At 40.7% G+C, this 26606-nt stretch overlaps 1 protein-coding gene across 5 annotated transcripts in view; it reads right to left on the reverse strand.

Moving 5' to 3' along the window:
- The window catches only part of clec16a (C-type lectin domain containing 16A), a 243201-nt gene that overhangs the window by 214095 nt on the left and 2500 nt on the right, over window positions 1-26606 (reverse strand). For all 5 annotated transcript variants that reach the window (XM_063059198.1, XM_063059196.1, XM_063059194.1 and 2 more), the window contains exon 2: window positions 762-890. In XM_063059198.1, the coding sequence (XP_062915268.1) occupies window positions 762-890 (129 nt within the window). The remainder of the gene's footprint in view (window positions 1-761; window positions 891-26606) is intronic.

The raw sequence follows: 26606 nt of genomic DNA on the forward strand, positions 1-26606 counted from the left end.
TTCAAGTTTTTTTTACAGCATTTATCTGGCCCACCGTCTGCTCATTAATACACGATCCGGCCCACAGAGGCAAAAAGGTTGCCAGCCCCTGATTTAGGAGAAGGTTGCATGGGTACACGAATGGGAGGGATTTTGAGGGACTTGTTCTGTATGCAGGTAGATGGGACTAGGCAGACCAGGTCAGCATAGACAAGATGGTCTGAAGGGCCTGTTTCTGTGCTATCGTATTTTATGACTCTAAGTCTGAAACACTCTTGCTCCTAACCTCCGTTTTGCTATCGATAAAATTGTTTTTGTATTTTCTATAGTCTAAGGTTTCTTAGGACCACAAATGTCATGCTTTAGCAGAACTACCTGTATCCTTCATGCAGTGCAACTATATTGGAAGTGACAGAATACTGTGCAAAGTGATGACGACCACAACAGCAGGTTATAGATTTGTGCCAACATATCTGAGCCGGGGAGTTCTTAGAGGAGTGAAAAATCTGAAATCAAATGTTCTTTGGGAGTCAACAAAGCAACTGAAACGCATGTGAAATTTGCCTATTTAATTAGTTATCAGCAAATTAGGTGTTAAATCAGAGGAAGGAAACACATTTCCTAACTTAACTCTATGCAAGCCATATTTTATTTGCAAATTTATGCAACGAAACTGCCAAAAGTATATTTGCCCAATTCCATAGAAAGAGTTAATACAGAACTGACTTCATTGTAGTTCCTTTTTTTTCCAGAGATAATACAAAACACTGATAGTGACTTACTCAAATACTGAGCTGTCATTTTGATCTCCCCAGATGAGGATTTCTGTAATAGATCGAATTGTCTCCACCAGCAGATTACGATTACTATCTGTCACAGTTGTGTTCTTCGTTAAGACATGGTACATGTACCTATGAATATATTAACATGTAATTATGAAATTATCATCACAAAATCATAAACAAGAGACAAATTGGGTAACATTCATATCCATAAGAAACATATTGGTGACACTCATCCTAGATAAAGCAAAATCAAAATTTTTGAAATGTACAAAATTTCAAAATTAACCTATCAATCACTTCAAAATTTGGTACAGTTAGGCAAATTCACAAATCTGACAATGGAAAATAAATATGTAAAATATCAAGTAATTTTCTAGATAAGAGGCTGGAGAGAAACTGTGCAACCTAGTATTAAACTTCAGAGTAATCACTGTTGAAACGATATTAATTATTGACATGGGTACCCAATAGGGTTTCAGTAGTTACAGTTAAATGGGTGAACATGTCCCAGAAACCCAGATAGGAAAGGAATAAAAGATCACAAATGAAAACAAAAAACACTGTAGACAGTTCAAGTCCAAACTATGGAAAAAAACCATAAAAGGCTGCAAGTGTTCAATAGATCAGGCAGCAATTTGGAAGAAAGAGTTAGATTACGATACAGGTCAGTAACCCAGCATCACAACAGATGTCAATTACTGGCTGACAAATACTTCCATCTTGTGCGCCAATATAAATTGCGATGTTGAAATCCACAACTGTCATAAACTTTGCCTTCACCCACTAACTCAATACAGGATGCATTTTGTTTTCAAGCAGAAGCAATTGAGAGTGAATCTCAAACTGGATCAGTGGCAGAAAACGTTATTTTACTAAATGCTTATTATTTTACCAAGTGTGCTATTCTTTAATGTGTTTAGGGAGAAGAGAACCTTATCATTATGATGCCTGTATGGCTAATTATAGTATGAGCATATTATCTGCACATCCATCAACAGCCCAATACAACATACGAGGGGTGATTGATAAGTTTGCGGCCAAGGTTGAAGGAGATGAGTTATACAGCTCACGTTACATGCACATGCAGTTCAACTCTTTGAGTGAAAATGCAGAAAGTTTGAAGTTAATAACTCATTTCCTTCTACATTAGGCCACGAACTTATCAATCACCCCTGACGAATTATTAACTTCAAACTTTCTGGAGGTCCAAGATCCGTATGCTCCACAACCACTGGACTAAGTGTGTAAATGTAGGAGGGGTCTATGTTAAAAAATAAATGTAACACACATCAAAATTGCTGGTGAACGCAGCAGGCCAGGCAGCATCTCTAGGAAGAGGTACAGTCGACGTTTTGGGCCGAGACCCTTCGTCAGGACTAACTGAAGGAAGAGCTAGTAAGAGATTTGAAAGTGGGAGGGGGAGGGGGAAATCCAAAATGATAGGAGAAGACAGGAGGGGGAGGGATGGAGCCAGGAGCTGGACAGGTGATTGGTCTCTCATATCCCTTTTGCCAATCACCTGTCCAGCTCTTGGCTCCATCGCTCCCCCTCCTGTCTTCTCCTATCATTTTGGATTTCCCCCTCCCCCTCCCACTTTCAAATCTCTTACTAGCTCTTCCATCAGTTAGTCCTGACGAAGGGTCTCGGCCCAAAACGTCGACTGTACCTCTTCCTAGAGATGCTGCCTGGCCTGCTGCGTTCACCAGCAATTTTGATGTGTGTTGCTTGAATTTCCAGTATCTGCAGAATTCCTCGTGTTTACGTTAAAAAATAAATGTGTTAGGTTTTCTAAAATTGAATCCTTCTACCTTAGGCCACGAACTTATCAATCACCCCTCGTAGAGAGAATTACTGAAACACTTTAGTTTAAACATTAAATATCAAATCTAAATTACACAAGATTATACAAAGAGATTTACCTTCAGGAAGACTTTGAAACAAAGTTAAGATAGTAACAAGGGATTCAGAGAATCTCTCATACTAAACAGGTTTCTACAGAAGACAGAATGCAGTTCCACTCTCACACGTGCACTCCACAGACAGCAATGTTGTTACAGAATAAGCTACTATAGTAAAACTCCAATAATCTATGGATAGACATCTAGCTTGCCAAGTTGTGATGCCCACATTCCCTTCAGTATGTTAGACTGAGCTTGGAGTTCCCATACTCCCCGTAAACTTGCCACGTTCTATGGCAAACTTATATTATTGTTTAAAATTCAAAATAGCAGCTGGACTAACATTCAATCATCTGGAAAATTTGCTAGTCCAGCACTAGAGCCCCAGGTAGTCCCAATTAACCAAGTTTTATTGTATCCTGAAGAGTTAATTGCAATTCTGAAGGTGCTTATTTTGAAGTACAACCAATCTGACCCATGAATTACAAAACATTTCCTTTTGAAAACCACACTATTTAGTAAAGCCAGCATGTAAAGTTATACTCATAAATGCATCTTTTTAAATATGCTATTTTAATCCATGATATTGGTATTCAATATCAACCCAATCTTTGTAGATGTATTGGGGGTAAAATAAACCTTCAATGTGCTGCAGAACAGAATTTAACTGAATTTTTATGATGTAACATTTAAAAGAGAAAGTGTTCTGCAACTTTGAAAATTGTTGAATTATTTGCTTTTCAATTAATACACAGATCCAAGAAAGAGCATGTACTGCTTTCACCAATCAACTAAGATCAAGGCTGATCTTTTACCTCATAAACACAAAATACTCTGCAGATGCTGGGGTCAAAGCAACACTCACAACACGCTGGAGGAACTCAGCAGGTCGGGCAGTGTCCGTGGAAACGATCAGTCGACGTTTCGGGCCGGAACCCTTCGTCAGGACTGAAGAGGGAAGGGGCAGAGGCCCTATAAAGAAGATGGGGGGAGGGTGGGAAGGAGAAGGCTGGTAGGTGCCAGGTGAAAAACCAGTCAGGGGAAAGATAAAGGGGTGGGGGAGGGGAAGCAGGGAGGTGATAGGCAGGAAAGGTGAAGAAGGAATAGGGGAAAACACAATGGGTAGTAGAAGGAGGTGGAACCATGAGGGAGGTGGTAGGCAGCTGGGGGAGGGGCAGAGTGACATAGGGATAGGGGAAGGGAGGGGGAGGGAATTACCAGAAGTTGGAGAATTCTATGTTCATACCAAGGGGCTGGAGGCTACCTAGACAGTATATGAGGTGTTGCTCCTCCAACCTGAGTTTAGCCTCATCATGGCAGTAGAGGAGGCCATGTATGGACATACCCGAATGGGAATGGGAAGCAGAGTTGAAGTGGGTGGCAACCGGGAGATCCTGTCTGTTGTGGCGATCTTTTACCTCAGTGCCACTTTACTGAACTAATCCCATAACCCTAGATTCCCTTAATAATAAAAAAAAATTCCATCCTGATAATACTCAACAACTTAGCCACTTCTCTGCCCTTTTTGGAGAGAATTCCAAAACTTCACCACGCTTCTTTGTTCAGTTTCGAATGATCAACCCCATTTTTGACACCACCATTCCTAATTCTAGATACCCCTGTTCCCTGAGTGCACACCACAGAGCCCTGAAACACTTTTGTATATTTCAATACAATTACTTGCATTCTTGTAAACAAAGGCACGGAGCACAAGCACAGTGTGTTTAATCTCTCCAAACTCCCTCATTCCTGTGGATCAGTCTAATGAATCTTTGCTGTGCTGCTTCTGTTCATCCTTCGGTAGGGAGACCAAATCAATGCACATATTCCGGATGTAGCCTCACCAGACCCCGTGTAATTACAGTATATATTGTTGTGAAATCTTTGTGCAACAAAGGCAACATTCAAGTTGTCTTCCTAATTGTTGTCTTCACCTGCCTATTAAAGTTCGAAGTACATTTATTATCAAAGTATGTATGAAAATCATCCACCATTGCTGTTGTACCTAAAAAGACCAAGAGAACATGTCTGAATGACTGGCGTCCTGTCGCACTCACCTCAGTAATAAGCAAATGCTTTGAGAGGCTGGTCAAGGACGACATCTGCAGCTTGCTACCACCCAAACTAGACCCCCTACACAATTCGCCTACTCACACAACTGATGGACAAATAATGCAATAGCCACAGCTCTACACAGTCCTTACACATCTGGAGAAGAGGAATGCTTATATGAGAATGCTATTCTTGGACTACAGCATTCAACACCATAATTCCCTCCAGGCTCGGCAAGAAGCTCAGAGACCTTGGCCTTCACTCTGCCTTGTGTAGCTGGATCCTGGACTTCCTGTCAGATCACCGGCAGATGGTAAAAGTGGGCTCCCTCACCTCTGACCCTCAACACAGGTGCCACTCAGGCTGTGTCCTAAGCCCCCTCCTTTACTCTCTGTCTACACATGACTGTGTCACCACCCACAGCTCCAATCTAATTAAATACGCTGACGATACTACACTGATTGGCCTAATCTCAAATAATAATGAGGCAGCCTGACACAGTAACAAGTGGTGTCAAGAAAACAGCCTCTCCTTCAATGTCACAAAAACAAAGGAGCTGTTATGAACTACAGGAGAAATGGACATTAATGGATCTAGGGTTGAGAGAGTTGATGGCTTTAAGCTCCTCAACATAAACATCACCGAGGATCTCACATGGTCTGTAGATACCGGCTGTGTGGTGAAAAAGGCACAACAGTGCCTCTTTCACCTCAGACAGTTGAAGAAGTTTGGTATGGGCCCCCCAAATCCTCAGAAATTTCTACAGGGGCACAATTGGGAGCATCCTGACTGGCTGCATCACTGCCTGGTATGGGAACTGTACTTCCCTCAATCGCAGGACTTTGCAGACAGTAGTGCAGATAGCCCAGCGCATCTGTGGATGTGAACTTCCCACTATTCAGGGCATTTACAAAGACAGGTGTGTAAAAAGGGCCTGAAGGATCATTGTGGGCCTGAGTCACCCCAACCACAAACTGTTCCAGCTGCTACCATCCGGGAAACAGTACCACAGCATAAAGGCCAGGAACAATAGGCTCCAGGCTTCATGCTTATACAATTGTATTTCTATGATATATTGACTGTCCTATTGTACACACTACTTGTTATAAGTTACTATAAATTGCACATTGCACATTTAGATGGGGACATAATGTAAAGATTTTTACTCCTCTTGTATATGAAGGATGTAAGAAATAAAGGCAATTCAAATTCTTGAGATTCATCTCTTTACAAGGCAGCCACAAAAGTTCAAAGTACATTTATTAGCAAAGTATATACACATTATACTACCTTGAGATTTGTGTAACAGGTAGCCACAGAACAAAGACATCTAAAAACCATACATAGCACACAAATACATACATTAACCAAATCATGCCCATAAAAAAATACCCATAAAAAAAATCGAACACCCAATGTGCAATGAAAATTGGGTGTTCGACAGTCTCTTTTTATGGGTCATTTATGGATTCTTTATTTATGGATTAAACACAGAAACTCAAAAGATTCTATTAAAAAATGACCATCAAACACCCAATGTGCAAAGAGAGAAAAAAATTGTGCAAACAATAAAAGTAAGCAAACCGCACTCAGAACGAAAGTGAGTCCACAGACACAAAGCCTGACGCAGCCGAAGCAGGCCACAACTTCAGCTCAGCACAGTGGTTTGTATAAAAGCAAACCAAGGTTACATCATTCAGTTTCTCACCATTTTAAATTCCATGGTTTTTCTACATTTTTCTACCTTAGTGACGGTTTTACAGTATATTCCATTGCCATTTCCTAACCCCTAATCTTAACAGTCTCCATCCTACAGCACCTAATTGTCATAGCCTCCCAATCTGAAAAAGATCCTTTAACCAATCATCATTCCCCAAAAATTTGTAATCCACAATTCATTCAGTTCTAATTTGTTTATTATTCTTCTGTGACATCTTATCAAAGGCCCTCCCCAAAGGCACCCCTTTATCCATTTATGCTTGTTACAAACTCAAAACACTAATATTTGTCAAACACAATGTTCCTTTCATAAATCTATAGCATGTCTGCCCAATTCTATTATTGTTTTAGTGCCCTACTATCATTTCCTTAATACAAGGTTATTAGTTTTCAGTTCCATTAATTTCTCCTAAGGTATTTTCTTTTTTACTAATGCTGTTATTTTGAGATGTTCATTCACTCTAAACATATTTTCTCCACTACATACATAAACTAGGAGTAGGCTACTCATTCCCTCAAATTTAATATGTAATTGTAAAGTCATCTCAACAATCCTGTCAACCAATGATAACACTGAATAGCAAGTTTTTTTTTAAAGTGTCGCTTCTTCAGAAATATTTTGTGGTTATTATAGACCACTTAAAGCTGAACACAAATATAATTTCAAACTACTTGTATCATGTAGGAATTTGGAGAAACAAGAAATTAACTTTTATTGAATATAATGCATTTAAGTGCAAAACAATACTGATGCTTTGCAACAGTTCAACTAAACTAAAAGTGTTCTGTTGATAATTTTCATTTGTTCTCAGTGTCTGAGACTTCTCACAAGTGTCCAACAATAATCAACCAGCACTGATGGATTCCAGTTGCCCTAACACCTTTACTCCATGATTGCAATGTCCTGGTGAAACCCTTCACCATGCTCGTCACTAACAGCGCCAAGATTTGCAGGGAAGAAGTCTAAATGGAAATGGATAAAATGAATCTCGAGTGACGTATTGCATTTTATGGTTTTGTATGCCTGAAGGATGTTGTCAACCTGCTGCAGTTTGGTGCTCTGTAGTTGCCAAGAAAATTTTCAACAACATCCTTGAATGTCTTCCACGCGATTTTCGCTGGTCCCACTAGAAGTTCCTCAAATCGCCTGTCATTGATAGCCAGATTTTTGGTGGACCAACAAATATGCCATCCTTAATCTTGGCATCAAATATTCTGGGAAACATCTGTCTCAAATATGAAAATCCTTCACATTCCTTGTTCATTTTCACAAAATTTTTCATAAGTTCGAGTTCTATATGAAGAGCAGGCAAAAATATCTTTGTTGGGTCTACAAGCGGCTTTTCTATAACCTTTCACTCCATTGTTCATCAAGTATTTATGTCTTTCACCATCCTATAAGGAAGAAATCCAAAGTCTCATGAACCTCTGATAGAAAAAGCTTCCTTGGGTTTTCCATAAAGATACAAATAATATTTGGCCATTTTGCTTCTCCAGCCTACTTTGCCATTTAATCAGATCATGGCTAATCTAGCTCATATAGCAGTTTCCTGATACCTGCATCTCTCAGTTCTATTCAAACCTACAACCAAATTGATCTATTTTGACTGCAATATCCAAGTCCATATAGTCCTTTGAGGTAGAGAATTCCAAAGAGTGACTATACTATCATGAAGAAATTTCTCCTTATTTCAGTCCCAAGGAATTACCCTTTTCTTTGAGAACAGAACAACCTTTCCTCAGTTATAGATTCCTCATCGAGGGGAAATATCTTCCCCATAGCTGAGGGCACTTAAGAATTTTATTCATTTCAAAGAGAGGCAAAATATTTAATTACTATGCTATTTCCTTACTTCTTTAAAATATTTTTCCTACCCTATTAACTCCTGTTAACCCTTTTCTTCTTTTCATATTGTTATAGAAACTGTTTAGAAATTGTTCACCTTTCCTGCCAATTGACTTTTGTATTTCACTTTTTTCTTACTAATGTCTTGGATAATTGGATTTATTCCCTCCCACTCCAATTTAATCCTAACCCCAAAACGATACCCTTAACCTTAGCACTATGCCGACAACGCAGCCAATGGACCTCACCTTCACAGATGCAGAGAACAGTACTCCCCCAACTAGACTCTTGCCTATTGCTACTATGTTCCCATCACCCTCCCTGGTTCAATGACTTCTTGTCCTAATCCATCATCCTTTCTCATCTACATACACAATAGGAATAGTGACTCTGCAAGACAAGTGGGAGGCTTAGGTTCCTCCAGAGCTACTCATTGGATTCCAGTACCTACCCCACTCACTGTCACATTATTCTATCCCTCATGACAGAGGAATTCGGCAGTACTTAATCAAAAACAGAGTGACTCCCTCTTGAAACAACATGCGCATGGCACCATTTCTTATCCTTGATTCAATACAGTGTCTGATCCCAACCCCATTAACTGTGAGCCAAGTTTGCTGAACTGTAAACACTTAATGCAAACGTGATCACCTTGGATCATGATCATTCCATTAAACAATGTTCTTTTCAGAATACATAGGCTTATACTCTCAGACACAGATGAAAAGCATAACTAATAGGAACTATTATGGCATTCAAGCAATACCTGTATAGTTTCTTAGGTATGCAGAACAATACTTGATTTCAGTCCTATAGTGGCCCCCGCCTCAATTCATTTTTCTTTATATTGATGACTATATTAGTGCCTCCTTCAGTACTTGCATAGAACTCAAGATTTCATAATGTTTGTTGCCAAGTTCCATTCTGTTCTCACTTTCACGTGGTCTATATATAACACTTCCTTCTCCTGACAACTCAGTGGAAACTTATCACTTAATATCCATCTTAAGCCCACTGATTTCCATATTTCCATATTTCCATACAACATAGAAGGTCATTAAGTCCACTGCATCTGTGTCAATTCACTCTGCAATCTTTCCCCCCACTAATTTTCCTTATAACCATTCCAATAAACTTCCTTCAGATCCTGCCTCTCATCTACATACTTACAGAAATTTAGAGGCTAAAAAACCCAACTACCTGCAAGCCTTTGGTACGTCACTGCAGCACCAAGTGGAAACCCACACAGCCATATATGGTCCTTGTAGACACAACAGAGGTGTTCTGAAAAGTGGTCCCACTGACTCCCACAGCTATTTCCTCTACATCTTTCACCCACCCCTGCTTCCTCCACAAACTCTATTCTTTCAGTTTCTTCCAAACATATATGCACAGATGATAATATTTTCCTCATCAGTACCTTTTTCTTTAGCTATGGCTTCCCCCTTCACATTTGACTAGGCTTCCTCATTCCTGCTGTCACCTACTTCTCCCAGCCAAAACAACGATAAATCCACTCCAACATCTTTCCACATTCATCCTACTAAATTTCTACCACTTTCAAAAGGATTACAACACCAGACACATCTCCTCTCATGTTGGCATTGTGATGGGACAATTCCATCTGTAATTCTGTGGTTCACTCTTCCAACTCTACCGACTACTTCTCTTTCTGTAATAACTTTCCAAGTAACCACAGGGGAATCAACTTCTCTTCTCCCTTCCCACTATCCATGAATCCAGATTATTATATCCTGGCTTATGTTCTGGTTTCTCGATAGTGGAGAAACTCAATACAGGCTATCATTTTTCAGACTCCCTTCCTTTAGTCTCAAGGATAACTCTCAACTTCCCATCAAATCTCCTATGTTGCTCCAATGATACCCAATATAAGCTTGCATGATAGCAAGATGGTAAAATTCCATCTTCCTCAGAGCATACGAAGTTCAAAGTAAATTCATTTTCGAAGTACATACAGTGACTTTAAAAAAATATTCACTCCATTTGGAAATTTTCATGTTTTTATTGCTTTACAACATTGAATCAAAGTGAATTTAATTTGACTTTCTTCACACTGATTGACACAAAAAGTGTCTTTTTCTGTTAAAGTGGAAACAGACCTCTACAAAGTGATCTAAATTAATTACAAATATAAAACTCAAAATAATTAATTGTATAAGTATTCACCACCCTTTAATATGATACATCAAATCATCACTGGTGCCAATTGGTTTTACAAGTCACATAATTAGTTAAATGCAGATCTGTCTTTGGAGACCTGTGTGCAGTCAAGGTGTTTCAACTGATTGCAGTAAAAATACACTTGTATCTGGAAGGTTCAACTGCTGGTGAGTCAGTATCCTGGCAAAAACTACACAATGAAGACAAAAGAACACTCCAAGCAGCTCCACAAAAAGGTTATTGAAAGGCACAAGTCAGGAGATGGATATAAGGTAATTTCCAAGTCACTGAATATCCCTTGGAGTACAGTTAAGTCAATCATCAAGAAATTGAAAGAATATGGCACAGCTGTAAATCTGCCTAAGCAGGCAGACCTCAAAAACTAAGTGACGTGCAAGAAGGGGACTAGTGAGGGAGGCCACCAAGAGACCTATGACAACTCTGGAGGCGTTACAAGCTTCAGCAGCTGAGATGGGAGAGACTGCACATACAACTGTTTCCCGGATGCTTCACCAGTTGTAGCTTTATGGGAGAGTGGCAAAGAGAAAGCCACTGTTGAAAGAAGTTCATGAAATCTCAGCTAGAGTTTGCCAGAGGGCATGTGAGAGACTCTGAAGTCAGCTGGAAGAAGGTTCTATGGTCTGATGAAACCAAAATTGAGCTTTTTGGCCATTAGACTAAATACTATATCAAAAACATGCCATCCCTACCATGAAGCATGGTGTTGGCTGCATCATGTGGGGATTCTTCACTGCAGCAGGCCCTGGAAGGCTTGTGAAGTTAGAGGGTAAAATGAATGCAGCAAATACAGGGAAATCCTGGAGGAAAACCTCACGCAGTCTGCAAGAAACTGCGACTTGGGAGAAGATTTGTTTTTCAGCAAGACAATGACCTCAAGCATAAAGCCAAAGCTGCACAAGAATGGCTTGATAACAAATTTAATGTCCTGGAGTGGCCAAGTCAGAGTCCAAACCTCAATCCAATTAGGAATTTGTGGATGGACTTGAAAAGGGCTGTTCACTCACGATCCCCATGCTATCTGACAGAGCTTGAGCAGCTTTATAAAGAACAATGGGAGGAAATTGCAGTATCCAGATGTGCAAAGTTGACAGAGACCTATCCATACAGATTCAAGGCTGTAATTGCTGCTAAAGGTACATCTACTAAATAGTGACTTGAAAACTTCTAAGAGGGGTGAATACTTTTTATAGGCACTGTATTTGTCATCATATACACCCCAGAGATTCATTTTTTGTGGGCAGTCACAGTAAATACAGAAACAAAAATAAAATAATAATAAATAAATAAGCTATAAATATAGAGAACATGAGATGAAGAGTTCTTGAAAGTGAGACAATAGGTTGTGGAACAGTTTAGTGTTGGAGTGAGTGAAGTTGGATGAGGTGATCCCCATTGGTTCAAGAGCCCAGCGGTGACAGTTCCTGAACCTGATGGTGTGGATCCTGAGGATACTCTACTTCCTTCCTGATGGCAGCAGTGAGGAGACAGCACAACCTCATCCTTAACAATTGACTCCAACAGCTTCCCAACCACTGAGGTCAGACTAACTGGTCTATAATTTCCTTTCTGCAGCCTTCCTCCTTTCTTAAGGAGTGGAGTGACATTTGCAATTTTCCAGTCCTCTGGCACCATGCCAGAGTCCAATGATTTTTGAAAGATCATTTCTAATGCCGCCACAATCTCGAACACTACCTCTTTCAGAATCCTAGGGTGCAGTTCATCTGGACCAGGTGACTTATGTACTTTTAGGTCTTTCAGCTTTTTGAGCACCTTCTCCCTTGCAGAACACCTTAAGATTAATTTGCAGGTTGAGTTGGTGGTGAGGAAGGCAAATGCAGTGTTAGCATTCATTATCAAAAGGTCTAGAATACAACAGCAAGGATGTGATGCTGAGGCTTTATTAGGCACTGGTGAGGCCTCACCTTCAGTATTATGTACAGTTTTGGGCTCCTCATCTTAGAAGAGATGTGCTGGTATTGGAGAGGGTCCAGAGGAGTTCACAAGAATGATTCCAGGAATGAAAGGGTTATCATACGAAGAACATTTATTGACTCTGGGTCTGTACTCGCTGGAAATTAGAAGGATGAGGGGCGATCTCATTGAAAGGACTAGACAGAATAGATGTGGAAAGGATGTTTCCCATGTTGGGAGAGTCTAGGACAAGAGGGCACAGCCTCAGGATAGAGAAGCATCAATTCAAAACAGGGATGCGGAGAAATTTCTTTAGCCAAAGGGTGATGAATTTGTGGAATCTGTTGGCACATGCAGCTGTGGAGGCCAGGTCACTGGGTGTATTTAAAGCAGAGACTGATAGGTTCTTGATTGCACATGGCATCAAAGGTTACGGGGAGAAGGCCAGGAAATGAGGTTGAGGAGGAGGGGAAAAAAAAGGATCAGCCATGATTGAATGGCAGAGCAGACTTGATGGGCTAAATGGCCTAATTCTGCTCCTATGTCTTATGGTCTTAAAACAATATACTTCATTTTGCATTGTACTAAAAAAGTTGGTTGTGGGGCTAGTGGGGCTATGGGGCAGTGAAGAGGGTTGGAAGGTGACAAAGTCGAAATTACTGGTATCAATACAACTGGGAAATGGGAAAGGAGAATTAAGCAGTCTTAGTGGTTGCTAAGAAATAGAAATTATGTTCAATCAATAACTACATTGAGATTGTGCACCACCCAGTTTGAGTAGAAAGAAACCCAAAACAAAGTAAAGTGGCTTTGCTCTTGACCATATTAAGGTGAAGAATATCTTAAGGTCACTTAAATAATTACAGCAAAATAACAGTCATGCCGTTAAAATTAGTAAAAGTAAGTTAAAACTGAGAAATAGCAACATGAATGTGAAACCAACTCAGGGACAAGTAGAAACAAACTAAATCATACAAGTTAGAAAGAGAGGTAAAAGAACTGAATGATGGAACCATAGTATATGACATGTAGGTAATGTTCCCTCTAATTTGTAATGACCAGTGTGCGCAAAAATCTCCTGCTGTGAAATGTTTTGCACAGTGACAACGTGTGCACACTGAATAATTTCTGCAATAAAAACAGTATAAATAAACCAATTCTAAAATGTGCCAACAAATCATCACAGGCTCCATGTTGTCAACACTGTCCGCATCAGAGATCTGAAAAGGAAATGTGATTGTGTATGATCATGAAATATATCTAACATGCCAACAAGGTGGAAGGTGACAACCTTCTGTGCACAGTTCAAATTGCTTTGTGCGCTAGTAGCAAAAGATGGATGCATGCACAAACACATACACCTTAGAGAGAACATTGGATGCAGGTACAGTAACTAGAAGTTACAATGGATAGGGATCCAGAATCTAACTGAGGAAACTGACAACGGCAAGCCTAATGTGGACTACAGAATGCAGAGGATCAAGGATATGAACAGATTTAAATAAGAGGAAGAAATTTTAGGTACAGAGTGACTGCAAACTACTATATTTGCAGTAGGATGACCTGCAATGTAACATGGGGATAAAAATCAAAAAGGGTGATGAATACAGGACAGAAGATGCTATATTTGAATGCATACAGTATATGGAATAAGGTAGATGATCTTGTAGTGTAGCTAGGTATGACACTGTGGGCATCACTGGGTCCTAGCTGAAAGATAATTGCTGTGGACTTAACATCTAAGGATACACATTGTATCAAAAAGACAGGCAGGTAGGCAGAGGGGCTGGGGTGGCTCTGTTGGTAAAAAATGAAATCAAACCCTTAGAGGTGACAAAGGATCAGAAAATGTAGAATTCTTCTGGCCTGAGTTAAAAAATTGCAAGGGTAAAAAGGCCCCGATGAGAGTTATATGCAAGCCTCCAAACAGGAGCCAGGGTATGGGATAAAAATTACAATGGGATATAAAAAGGGCCAAAACATCGAATGTACCTCTTCCTAGAGATGCTGCCTGGCCTGCTGCGTTCACCAGCAACTTTGATGTGTGTTGCTTGAAATTCCAGCATCTGCAGATTTCCTCGTGTTTGCATTTTTAAAAAGGGCAATGTTATGATAGTCATGGGGATTTCAATTATCACATGGATTGGGAAAATCAGGTAGATGCTGGATCCAAAGAGAGGGGATTTGTAAAAGCCTACAAGGCGGCTATCTAGAACAGCTTGTAGCTGAGCACCCTAGGGAATAGGTAATTCTGGATTGGGTGTTGTGTAATGATTAGGGAGCTTACGGAGGCAATGATCATAATATGATAAGTCTTCACCCTGCAACTTGAGAGGGAGAAGCTAAAGTCCGTTGTATCAGTATTACAGCAGAGTAAAGGGAATTATAGAGGCAGGAAAGAGGAGCTGGCCAAAGTTGATCGGAAATGGACAAGAGCAGCGATGACAGCAGAACGGCATTGGCTGGAGTTTCTGGGAGAAATTCGGAAGGTGCAAGATAGATACATCCCAAAGAAGAAGAGGCACTTTACAGGCAGGATGATGTAACCATGGCTGACAACGGAAGTCAAAAATAATATAGAAGCAAAAGAAAGAAAACGTAATAGAACAAAAATGAATGGGAATTTAGAGGACTGGGAAGCTTTCAGAAACTAATATAAGGCAACTAAAAAAGCTATATGGAGGGAAAAGATTAAATATGAAGGAAAGTAAGCTAGCCAGTAATATCAAAGAGGATACCAAAAGTTTTTCAGATATATAAAGAGTAAATGAGAGGTGAGAATAGATACCAGTCCGCTGGAAAATCATGCTGGAGAGGTAGTAATGGAGGACAAGGAAATGGCAGACAAACTAAATAAGTAATTTGCATCCGTCTTCACTGTGGAAGACACTAGCAGTATGCCAGAAGTTCAAGAATGTCAGGGGGCAGAAGTGAACGCAATTGCTATTACTAGGGAAAAGCTGCTTGAAAAGCTGACAGGTCTGAAGGTAGATAAGTCAACTGGACCAGATGGACTACACCTCAGGGTTCTGAAAGAGGCAGCTGAAGAGATTGTGGAGGCATCAGTAATCTTTCAAGAATCACTAGACTTTGGCATGATTTCAGAGAACTGGAAAATTGCATATGTCACTCCACTCTTCAAGAAGGGAGGGAGGTGGAAGAAAGCAAATTATAGACCAGTTAGTCTGGCCTCAGTGGTTAGGATGGTTTATTGTTAAGTATGAGATCTCAGGGTACTTGAAGGCACATGATAAAATAGGCCAAAGTCAGCATGATTTCCTCAAGGGAACATTTTGCTTGAAAAATCTGTTGGAATTATTTGAGGAAATAACAAACAGGATAGACAAAGGATAATCAGTGGATGATTTGTTTTGACAAGGTGCTGCACAAGAGGCTGCTAACAAGGTATGAGCCCATGGTATTACAGGAAGTATACTAACACAGACAGATGATTGGCAGGAGGCAAAGAGTGGGAATAAAGGGAGCCTTTTCTGGTTGGCTGCCGGTGACTAGCACTGATCCGCAGGAGTCGGTGTTAGGATCGCTTCTTTTTACGTTAAATGTCAATGATTTGGATGACGGAATTGATAAGGCTTGTGGCCAAGCTTGCAGACAATATGAAGATAGGTACGGGGCAGGTAGTGTTGAGGAAGCAGAAGGATTTAGACAGATAAAGAAAATGGGCAAAGTAGCTGCAGATGGATCAGTGTCAGGAAATGTATGGAATAAAGGCATAGACTATTTTCTAAAAGGGCAGAAAATTCAGAAATCTGAGGTGCAAAGGTATCCTTATGCAGGATTCCCTAAAAGTTAACTTGCAGATTTAGTCAGTAGTGAAAAAGGCAAATGCAATGTTAGCATTCCTTTCGAGAAGATTAGAATATAAGAGAAGGATGTAATGCTGAGGCTTCATAAGGCACTGGTGAGACCTCACTTGAGAGTACTATGAACAGTTTTGGGCCCCATATCCAAGAAATGTGCTGAAAATGGAAAGGGTTCAGAGGAAATTCACAAAAATGATTCCAGGAATGAAAGGGTTATTGTATGAGAACTGTTTAATGGCTCTGAGCCTGTACTTGCTAGAATTTAGAAGATTGGGGGGGGAGGAGGAGGGGTAGTTGGTGGGGATCTCACTGAAACCTAGCAAATGGTGAAAAGTCTAAATAGAGCGAATATGGAGAAGATGTTTCCTATAGCAGGGGAGTCTAGGTCCAGAGGGCACAGTCTCAGAAAAGAGAGACGTCCATTTAGGACGGAGATGAGAAGGAATTTCTTTAGCCGGATGGTGGTGAATCTGTGGAAGTCATTGCCACAGGTGGTAGTGGAGGTCAGGTCATTGGGTGTATTTAAGGCAAAGGTCAATAAAATGGTTCTTGCTTAGTCAGGGCATGAATGGCTACAGAAAGAAGGCAGGAGAATACAGTTGAGAGTGAAAAATGGATCAGCCATGATGAAGTGGTGGAGCAGACTCGATGGGCCAAAAATTTAATTCTGCTCCTATCTCTTATGGTCTCTAGTTTTACTGGATATTTTGACAGAGTGAATGGAGGGATATAAACAGAGTGTCTGTAGTGACAATAAACAATCTTGAATCTTGAGAAAGTGATGGAAAAATTCAGCAGAGTAAAACTAAATTGTTAACCATTTCCCTTTCCAGATACTGCCTAACCCACTAAGATTTTCAACAGCATTCTGATTCTTATTTCATATTTCTAGCATCAGCAATTTTTTAAAAAATTCCAGCACATGAAAGATTACAATATGGCACCTATCATTAGGGGAACCCAGGTTAAGATGTGGGAAGATGCAGAAGAGGAAACAATGCCATGGATTAAAGAGCTTCATAAATATGATGAATGGATATGGAGGGTGTAGGAAGGTGTTATTAGGGAAATAAAAGCAGAATGTTTCATGACAAAGGTATAAATGTGAAATCTCCTTCAAGACTGTAAGGTCAGGGAGGGTCATAGTTATTGGAGAAAGGGTTAATGAAGTTTATTGAATCGGACAAAGACAACAATTTTGCCAAAGGATAAATTTAAGAAGAAGAAATTGAACTTCAATTGAAACAGCACGTTTAATAAGCAGGACCGTTAGAGTTAGGGAACTCATTATGGTGGTTACCACTGACATATAAATCAAGTTCTAGTTCAGTTTACTGTCATTCAACTATACACGATTACCGCCAAACGAAACAATCTTCCTCCTGACCAAGCTGTACAAAAAAAAGTACATATAACTCACACACATAACAAAGTAATATCACCACAAATAAATTAACAAATAATACAGTGCATATACAACACAAGTTAAAAAGTAAACAGCATAATGCTACTGGCGCTTCATACGTGATGAGAGCTGGGTGGTGTCAGGGAGTACAGTAGTCTTGCAGCCTGAGGGAAGAAGGTGTTTCCTATCCTAACATTTTTTGTCCTGACTTGACGCTCCGGTACCTCCGGCCTGATGGTAGGGGGTGTCAAAGAGCTTGTTGGACAGATGGGAGGGGTCATTGACAATGCTAAGGGCCCTGTGTACACAGCGCTCCTGATTTGTATCTCTATAATGGGTGAAAGAGAGACCCTGATGATCCTCTCAGCAGTCCTCAAACCTTTGTCGGGCTTGTGGTAGATGCCTTGCAATCCCCATACCAGATGGTGATGCAGCTGGTCAGGTCACTCTCCATGGTGTTCCTGTAAAAATTGGTTAAAATGGGTGAGGGGAGCCTCATTCACCTCTGTCCCCTCAGGTCATGTCATCTTCTCACTGCTGCTACATGGAAAAAGGTACAGGAGGTTCAGGAACAGTTATTACCCCTCAACTTTCAAGCTCTTGAATCAGAGGGGATAACTTCACTGAATCACCGAGCTGTTCCCACAACCTATAGACATACTTTCAAGAACTATTTATCTCATATTCTCAATGTTTATTGCTTATTTATTATCATTTCTTTCTTTTTGTATTTGCGATTTGCTGTCTTTTGCACGCTGGCTGCCTGCCCTGTGTGATCTTTAATTGATTCTATTATGGTTATTAACTTTATTGAGTTTACCTGCAAGAAAATGAATCTCAGATGACATACACTTTGATAATAAATTTTACTTTCAAATTTGAACCTTTAGAAGTGGAGAAGCCGCCATGCTTTCTTGACCTAAGAGGTGGTATTGAGAGACCATGTGATATTGCCCATTATGTGCACTCCCAGAAGCTTAGCGCTCCTAACACTCTCCAAAGAGGAGCCCTGTATATGCAATGAGGAATAGTCAGTCTGCTCCTTTCTAAATTCCACAATCAGCTCTTTGGTCCTGTCCACATTGAGCCTCAAGTTGTGCACACGATCTGAGCACGGCGGTAGCATTGCAGTTAGTGCGAAACTATTACAGCTCAGGATGTTCTGGAGTCAATTCCGATGACATTCTGGAAAGAGTCTCTGTACGTCCCCCCCCATGGAATGCGAGTACTTTCGCCAAGTTCTCCAGTTTCCTCCCAAAGATGCATGTTAACTGGTCATTGTAAATCGTCCCGCGATTAGGTTAGAGTTAATCAGGGTTTTGGGGATGCTGCAACAGCACGGCTCAAAAGGCCAGAAGGGCCTACTCCATGCTGTATCTCTATATAAATAAATATTTTGATGTCGTTGTTGAGGCCAACCACTTATCTCACTTATCAGCAAACTTGATGGCTTGCTTTGAACTGGATATATCAATGCAGTCAAGGGTCAGCAGTAGGCTGAGCATGCAACCCTGTGGAGTGCCAGTGCTTAGCAGTACACCAAGCTTTACCTGGGTTGACCCCGGCTAGAATTTTCCTCACATCAGCTGCAAGGACAGAGTACCTGCTCCTTGGGGGGAAGGGGGGACTTCCTTGCTGGCACATCATACCCTGCATCAAACTGAGTGCAAAAGAAATTCAGCCTATCAAGAAGAGAAACCTTACTGTTGTTGATATGCAGGGTGGACTTGTAGTCCATTATGGACCGAATGCCCAGCTATATTAACAGTTCTGTTGTATATCTTACTATATGTACTATTTATTACAAATTACTATAATTTGCACATTTAGACAGAGACATAACAAAGATTTTTACTCCTCATGTATGTGAAAGTTGTAAGAAATAAAGTCAAATCAGTTCACATGCACCTCACATTTCTGGTGTCACAGAAATGGCTGTATATTTTCTGTCAATAATCCTGTTTTGCCTTCCTGATGGTGAACAGCTCTTGCTGATCTGAGAGCCATCTTATTCCCCATTCTGAAGTCAGCATCCCAATCTCTCAGCTGTGCCTGGGCCTCTGCTGTTAGCCATGGCTTCCGATTTGCCCTCACAAAGATGTGTTTAATAAAGATGATGTCCTCAATACGCCTTGCCACATGGCCAGTCCTAGATCACACACATTCAGTAATGTTAATGTGACGGCTGTAGGTAGCTGCCTCCCTGAACGTGCTCTAGTCTGTATTTTCAAACAAGCCTTGTAATGCTGAGGTTGCTCCTTCTAGCCAGTTCTTTTTCTCCCTTTGAACTAGTTTGACACATTTAATAAGTGGATGGCATGCAGGAACTAGCATAACAGATAAATGGTCAGACAACAGGAATTCTGCAGATGCTGGAAATTCAAGCAACACTCATCAAAGTTGCTGGTGAACGCAGCAGGCCAAGCAGCATCTGTAGGAAGAGGTGCAGTCGACGTTTCAGGCCGAGACCCTTCGTCAGGACTAACTGAAGGAAGAGTGAGTAAGGGATTTGAAAGTTGGAGGGGGAGGGGGAGATCCAAGAGCTGTACAGGTGATAGGCAAAAGGGGATACGAGAGGATCATGGGACAGGAGGTCCGGGAAGAAAGACAAGGGAGGGGGACCCAGAGGATGGGCAAGAGGTATATTCAGAGGGACAGAGGGAGAAAAAGGAGAGTGAGAGAAAGAATGTGTGCATAAAAATAAGTAACAGATGGGGTACGAGGGGGAGGTGGGGCCTAGCGGAAGTTAGAGAAGTCAATGTTCATGCCATCAGGTTGGAGGCTACCCAGACGGAATATAAGGTGTTGTTCCTCCAACCTGAGTGTGGCTTCATCTTTACAGTAGAGGAGGCCGTGGATAGACATGTCAGAATGGGAATGGGATGTGGAATTAAAATGTGTGGCCACTGGGAGATCCTGCTTTCTCTGGCGGACAGAGCGTAGATGTTCAGCAAAGCGGTCTCCCAGTCTGCGTCGGGTCTCGCCAATATATAAAAGGCCACATCAGGAGCACCAGACGCAGTATATCAACCCAGTCGACTCACAGGTGAAGTGTTGCCTCACCTGGAAGGACTGTTTGGGGCCCTGAATGGTGGTAAGGGAGGAAGTGTAAGGGCATGTGTAGCACTTGTTCCGCTTACACGGATAATTATCTACACAACTCAACCTCCCTACACAACTCCCTTGTCAGCATTCCGCAGGGATCGCTCCCTACACAACTCCCTTGTCCATTCTTTCCCCCCATCCCTCCTCACTGATCTCCCTCCTGGCACTTATCCGCTGAAACCCTCTAGCTGATGGTTACTTGACAAGTGGTACCCTGAAATCACATTTCTGTCAGAATGAGCGTGCAGTTGTCCTTCATCACATAGTGATTCAGTCTCAGACGCACATAATTTATTTTCTAACAATCAAACATTTTAAGCAACGATGGAGTGAACTGAAAGAATCGATTGTGAGTGCCGGTTTCACCCTTAGTCTCAAAGTTTAAAAAGTTCGAAGTAAATTTATTATCTAAGTACATATATGCCACTATATGCAACCCTGAGATTCATTTTCTTATGGGCGTACTCAGTAAATCCAATAACCATAACAGAATCAATGAAGGACCACACCAACTGGGCAAACAACCAGTGTGCAAAAGACGAACTGTGCAAATACAGAAGAAAAAATAATAATAATAAATAAGTAATGAATATCAAGAACATGAGATGTCCTTGGAAGTGAGTACATAGGTTGTAGGAACAGCTCACTGATGGGACAAATGAAGTTGAGTGAGGTTATCACCTATGGTTCAAGAACCAGATGGTTGAGGGGTAAAAACTGTTCCTGAACCTGGTGGTGTGGGTCTTAAGGCTCCTATACCTTTAAACTGATGGCAGCAGCAAGAAGAGAGCACAACCCAGGTGATGGGGATCCCCGATGATGGATGTTGTTTTCCTGCGGCAAAACTCTGTGTAGACGCGCTCAATGGTGGGGAGGCCTTTCCCCATGATGCACTGGGCAATATCCACTACTTTTTGTAGGATTTTCTGTTCAAGGGCATTGGTGTTTCCATTACCAGGCTGCATGTAGCCAGTCAATATACTCACCACCACACATCTAAAGAAGTTTGTGTAAGTTTTAGATGTCATGCCAAATCTTTACAAACATCTAAGGGAGTAGTGCTGCTGTTGCGCTTTCTTTGTAAATACACTTATCTGCTGGGTCCAGGACAGGTTCTCTGAGATAACACCAAGGAATTTAAAAGTTGTCAACTCTCTCCACCTCTGATCACCCGATAAGGACTGGCTCACGCACCTTCAGTTTCCTGCTCCTGAAGTAAACAATCAGCTCCTGGGTCTTGCTGACATTGAGTATGAGGCACCACACATCAGATTTTCCAATCTCCCTCCTATGTGCTGATTCATCACCACCTATGATTCGCCCAACAACAGTGGTGGCATCAGCAAACTTAAATATGGCATTGGAGTTGTGCTTAGCCACACAGTTATAAGTGTAAAGCAAGAAGAGCAGGGGATAATGCACACAGCCTTGCGGTGCATCTGTGCCGATTGAGATTGTGGAGATGTTTTGACAATCCAAACTGACTGGGGTCTGCAAGTGAGGAAATTAAGGATCCAATTGCACAAGGAGGTACTCAGGCCAAGGTCTAGAAGCTCTCTCGATTAGTTCTTAGGGGGTGATGGTATTGAATGCTGAGCTGTAGTCGATAAAGAGCATCTTGATGTATGTATCTTTGCTGTCCAGATGTTCCAGGGTTGAGTGAAGAGCCAATGAGATGGCATCTGCTGTGGACCTGTTGCTCTGGTAGGAAAATTGGATCAGATCCAAGTCGCTTCTCAGGCAGGAATGAGCTCAGCATGGAGAAAAAGGATGGTACAATATTTAAACAGCTTCATTTATTTACAGTGTGGTGATGGGAGAAAAAAACATTGCTAACATTAAATATATTTACACCCTGCCCATTTTTCTACAGCAACAGATTAAAAGTAGTTCAAACAGATTTGATTCAATATCTTTCAAAACACTAAGTATTGAATCTTGAATTTTTTTAAAAACAATGTTACTCACACAATAGTTTGCTTCAATAGGTGTTTTGCTTTGAGCATTGCTGTAATATATTCATATGCTTGCAGTATTATACAATAATATCCTTTCACAACAAATATCAGAAATTACCATCCTTATCCTGGCCAACTATACATTTTCCTAGGATTTTCAATGAAATCACAGGAAATAACCGACCTCTGAAATGGATCTGAATATTTGGATGTACAATGTATCACTTTGTATTTTCACGACTACTTTATATTAACTGTGTAGCTCGCTTTAACAAATTAGATTTTGTTTTATAATACAACATAACTGCAAATTAAGTGATTGCCTAATACTTAAATTCAATCGTTCCATTTAATATTAGAGAATGTATATTGTATACAACTTGAAATTCTTACTCTTCACAAACATCCATGAAACAGAAGAAAACCCAAAGAATAAATGACTGAAAAACAATAGAACGCCAGAGTCCCCTCCCCCTCCCCCCATGCACAAGCAGCAGCAAAGCATCAACCATCCCCCCCACCACACACACATTTTCTCCCGCAGGAAGCATCAGTTACCCAAAGCCCCCAAAGACCATGACCTATACTCATCAAAAACTACAGTCCACAACCCAGCAATTCTACGAGAGAGAGAGAGAGATAGAGATAGATAGATATCACTACTTTCATAGCGAAAGGGGAGACCAACAACTCACTGTTTGAATGTTGCAATACTTAAAATCTAAAGAAATTCTGGCAAAGACAAAATAAAGCCCTACAAAAAAAAGGTCAGCCACTTCTTCAATTTCTGTTCCCATTTCAAGCATTGTTTAACATTTGCACCTGCTTTGACCTAAATCATAGAATTCTGTATTCCTTACATCCACTACAAACAATTTGCTTTCTCCCCCTCACAAAAAGCACATATTACACTTTTAGCTGTTTGCTATTAGTTATTCATAAAGAAGTTAAACCAGAACGCTAAACCTATTTATATTCTCATCATAAAATATGCATGATTCTGTAACACTTCTGAACTTATTAGTTCAGTACTAAATCAAATTTTCAGTTATTTTTATTATCTTAATGCAATTTTTTCAAGTCTGTTATTTGTTTGGCAAGTTTACTCATTAAGACAGTTATAAAATTGCCTATCTGTTTTTACCTAGAAACACACAGATGCTTAATCTTTCGCCTGAGGTTAATTTAAAGCCAGTGTCAGAACCCTAGGTAACACACAAAATGCTGGAGGAACTCAGCAGGTCAAGTAGCTTCAATGTCAAGAGTAAACAGTTGACATTTGAGGCCAAGACCCTTCTTCTTTAGAGTCAGAACTCAGATGTAAATCATTAATAACTTGCTCTTTTTTCACCTGTGGGCCTGTGAACCCATGGACTCACTTCCAAAGACTCTTCATCCTATGTTCTCAATATTTAGTGCTTGTTTTCCTTCTTTTTGTATTTGCACAGCTTGTTGCCCTGATTGTTTGTCCTATTGGTGTGATCTTTCATTGATTCTATTATGGTTATTGGAGTTGTTGAGTATGCCCACAAGAAAACGAATCTCAGGGTTGTACATAGTGACATATTTGTACTTTTAACTTTATTTCTATCCCCACAACAAAGAATATTTTGAGCAGCCAACAAGCCGGTGATTTCTGTGGAATACTATCAATCAGACTGGACTGAAATTGTAGGAAGCGCATCTATAATAACATATTAAGTACCAATTCTAAAATTTCGTTATCCCATATCCATACAGAATCTATAGATTAGGAAGGACAAAGAATAAAATGTACAACTGCCAAAAAGGAAATCAGGAACGTGCATAAATTCCTTTATATAGACTCAGAGATATAATGTCCAGGGATAATAATGGAACCTTGCAAATATCTTCAGAATCAGAATCAGGTTTATTATCACCGGCATGTGACATGAAATTTGCAAACTTAGCAGCAGCAGTTCAATGCAATACATAATATAGACGAGAAAAAAAAATTTTTAAGGTAAAAAATAAAAGTAAAACAGTTACGGTATATGTATATTGAATAGATTTAAAAAGTGTAAAAAAAAAAGCAGAAATACTATATATTAAAAAAAGAGTGAGGTAGTGTCCAAGGGTTCAATGTCCATTTAGGAATCGGATGGCAGAGGTGAAGAAACTGTTCCTGAATTGCTGAGTGTGTGCCTTCAGGCTTCTGTACCTCCTACCTGATGGTAACAGTGACAAAAGGGCATGCCCTGGGTGCTCGAGGTCCTTAATAATGGATGCTACCTTTCTGAGACACTGCTCCCTAAAGATGTCCTGGGTACTTCGTAGGCTAGTACCCAAGATGGAGCTGACTAGATTTACAACCCTCTGCAGCTTCTTTTGGTCCTGTGCAGTAGCCCCCCCCCCCCACCCCCAATACCAGATAGTGATGCAGCCTGTCAGAATACTCTCCATGGTACATCAATAGAAGTTTTTGAGTGTATTTGTTGACATTCCAAATCTCTTCAAACTCCTAATGAAGTATAGTCGCTGTCTTGCCTTCTTTATAACTGCATCAATATGATGGGGTCAGGTTAGATCCTCCGAGATCTTGACAACTAGGAACTTGAAACTGCTCACTTTTTCCACTTCTGATCCCTCTACTAGGATTGGTACGTGTTCCTTCATCTTACCCTTCTGGAAGTCCACAATCAGCTCTTCGGTCTTACGGACATTGAGTGCCAGGTTGTTGCTGTGGCACCACTCCACTAGTTGGCATATCTCACTCCTGTATGCCCTCTCGTCGCCACCTGAGATTCTACTAACAATCGTTGTATCATCAGCAAATTTATAGACGTTATTTGAGCTATGCCTAGCCACACAGTCATGGGTATATAGAGAGTAGAGCAGTGGGCTAAGCGCACACCCCTGAGGTGCGCCAGTGTTGATCGTCAACGAGGACGAGATATTATCACAAATCTGCACAGATTGTGGTCTTCCAGTTAGGAAGCTGAGGATCCAATTGCAGAGGGAGGTACAGAGGCCCAGGTTCTGCAACTTCTCAACCATGATTGTGGGAATGATGGTATTAAATGCTGAGCTATAGTCAATGAACAGCATCCTAGCATAGGTATTTGTGTTGTCCAGGTGGTCTAAAGCCATGTGGACAGTCATTGAGATTGCATCTGCCGTTGACCTATTGTGGCGATAGGCAAATTGCAATGGGTCCTGGTCCTTGCTGAGGCAGGAGTTCAGTCTAGTAATGACCAGCCTCTCAAAGCATTCATGTCAAAGGACACTAAAGCAGCTGTGCCTTGCATCAGTCTGTTTAGATCAACAATAATCTTAATCTCAACAGCTCCTTGATGAACCCTATCAGCAAATGAAAAGACTACATTGAGGTAAAAATGTTTCAAGAGCAATGCCAGGATACAGGCTACAAAACTATATTCTCTTGCAGAGATCTTCCAAAAGAAAATGCACAGTCACAATGTTAAGATAAATCACAGAAAGCTGAAGGTAAAAATAGAAAGTATAAACCAAAATATAAATCCTAGGATTCCCTTAAGGTTAACTTGCAGATTGAGTCAGTAATAAAGAAGGCATGGATATACTTTCTATATACCTAAGACTGTGTCGACACCCACAGCTCCAATCTGCTAATTAAATTTGCTGACGATACTACACTGATTGGCTTAATCTCAAATAATAATGAGGCAGCCCTACAGAGAAGAAGTCTTCACCCTGACACAGTGGTGGCAAGAAAACAACCTCTCCCTCAATGTCGCAAAAACAAAGGAGCTGGTTGTGGACTACAGGAGGAATGGAGACAGGCTAATCCTTACTGACTTCAATGGATTTGGGGGTTGAGAGGATGAACAGCTTTAAATCCCTCGGTATACACATCACCAAGAATCTCTTGCAGTCTGTACACACCAGCTATGTGGTGAAAAAAGCACAAAAGCGCCTCTTT

The sequence above is a fragment of the Mobula hypostoma genome, chromosome 9 (assembly GCF_963921235.1).
Source record: "Mobula hypostoma chromosome 9, sMobHyp1.1, whole genome shotgun sequence".
NCBI lineage: Eukaryota > Metazoa > Chordata > Chondrichthyes > Myliobatiformes > Myliobatidae > Mobula > Mobula hypostoma.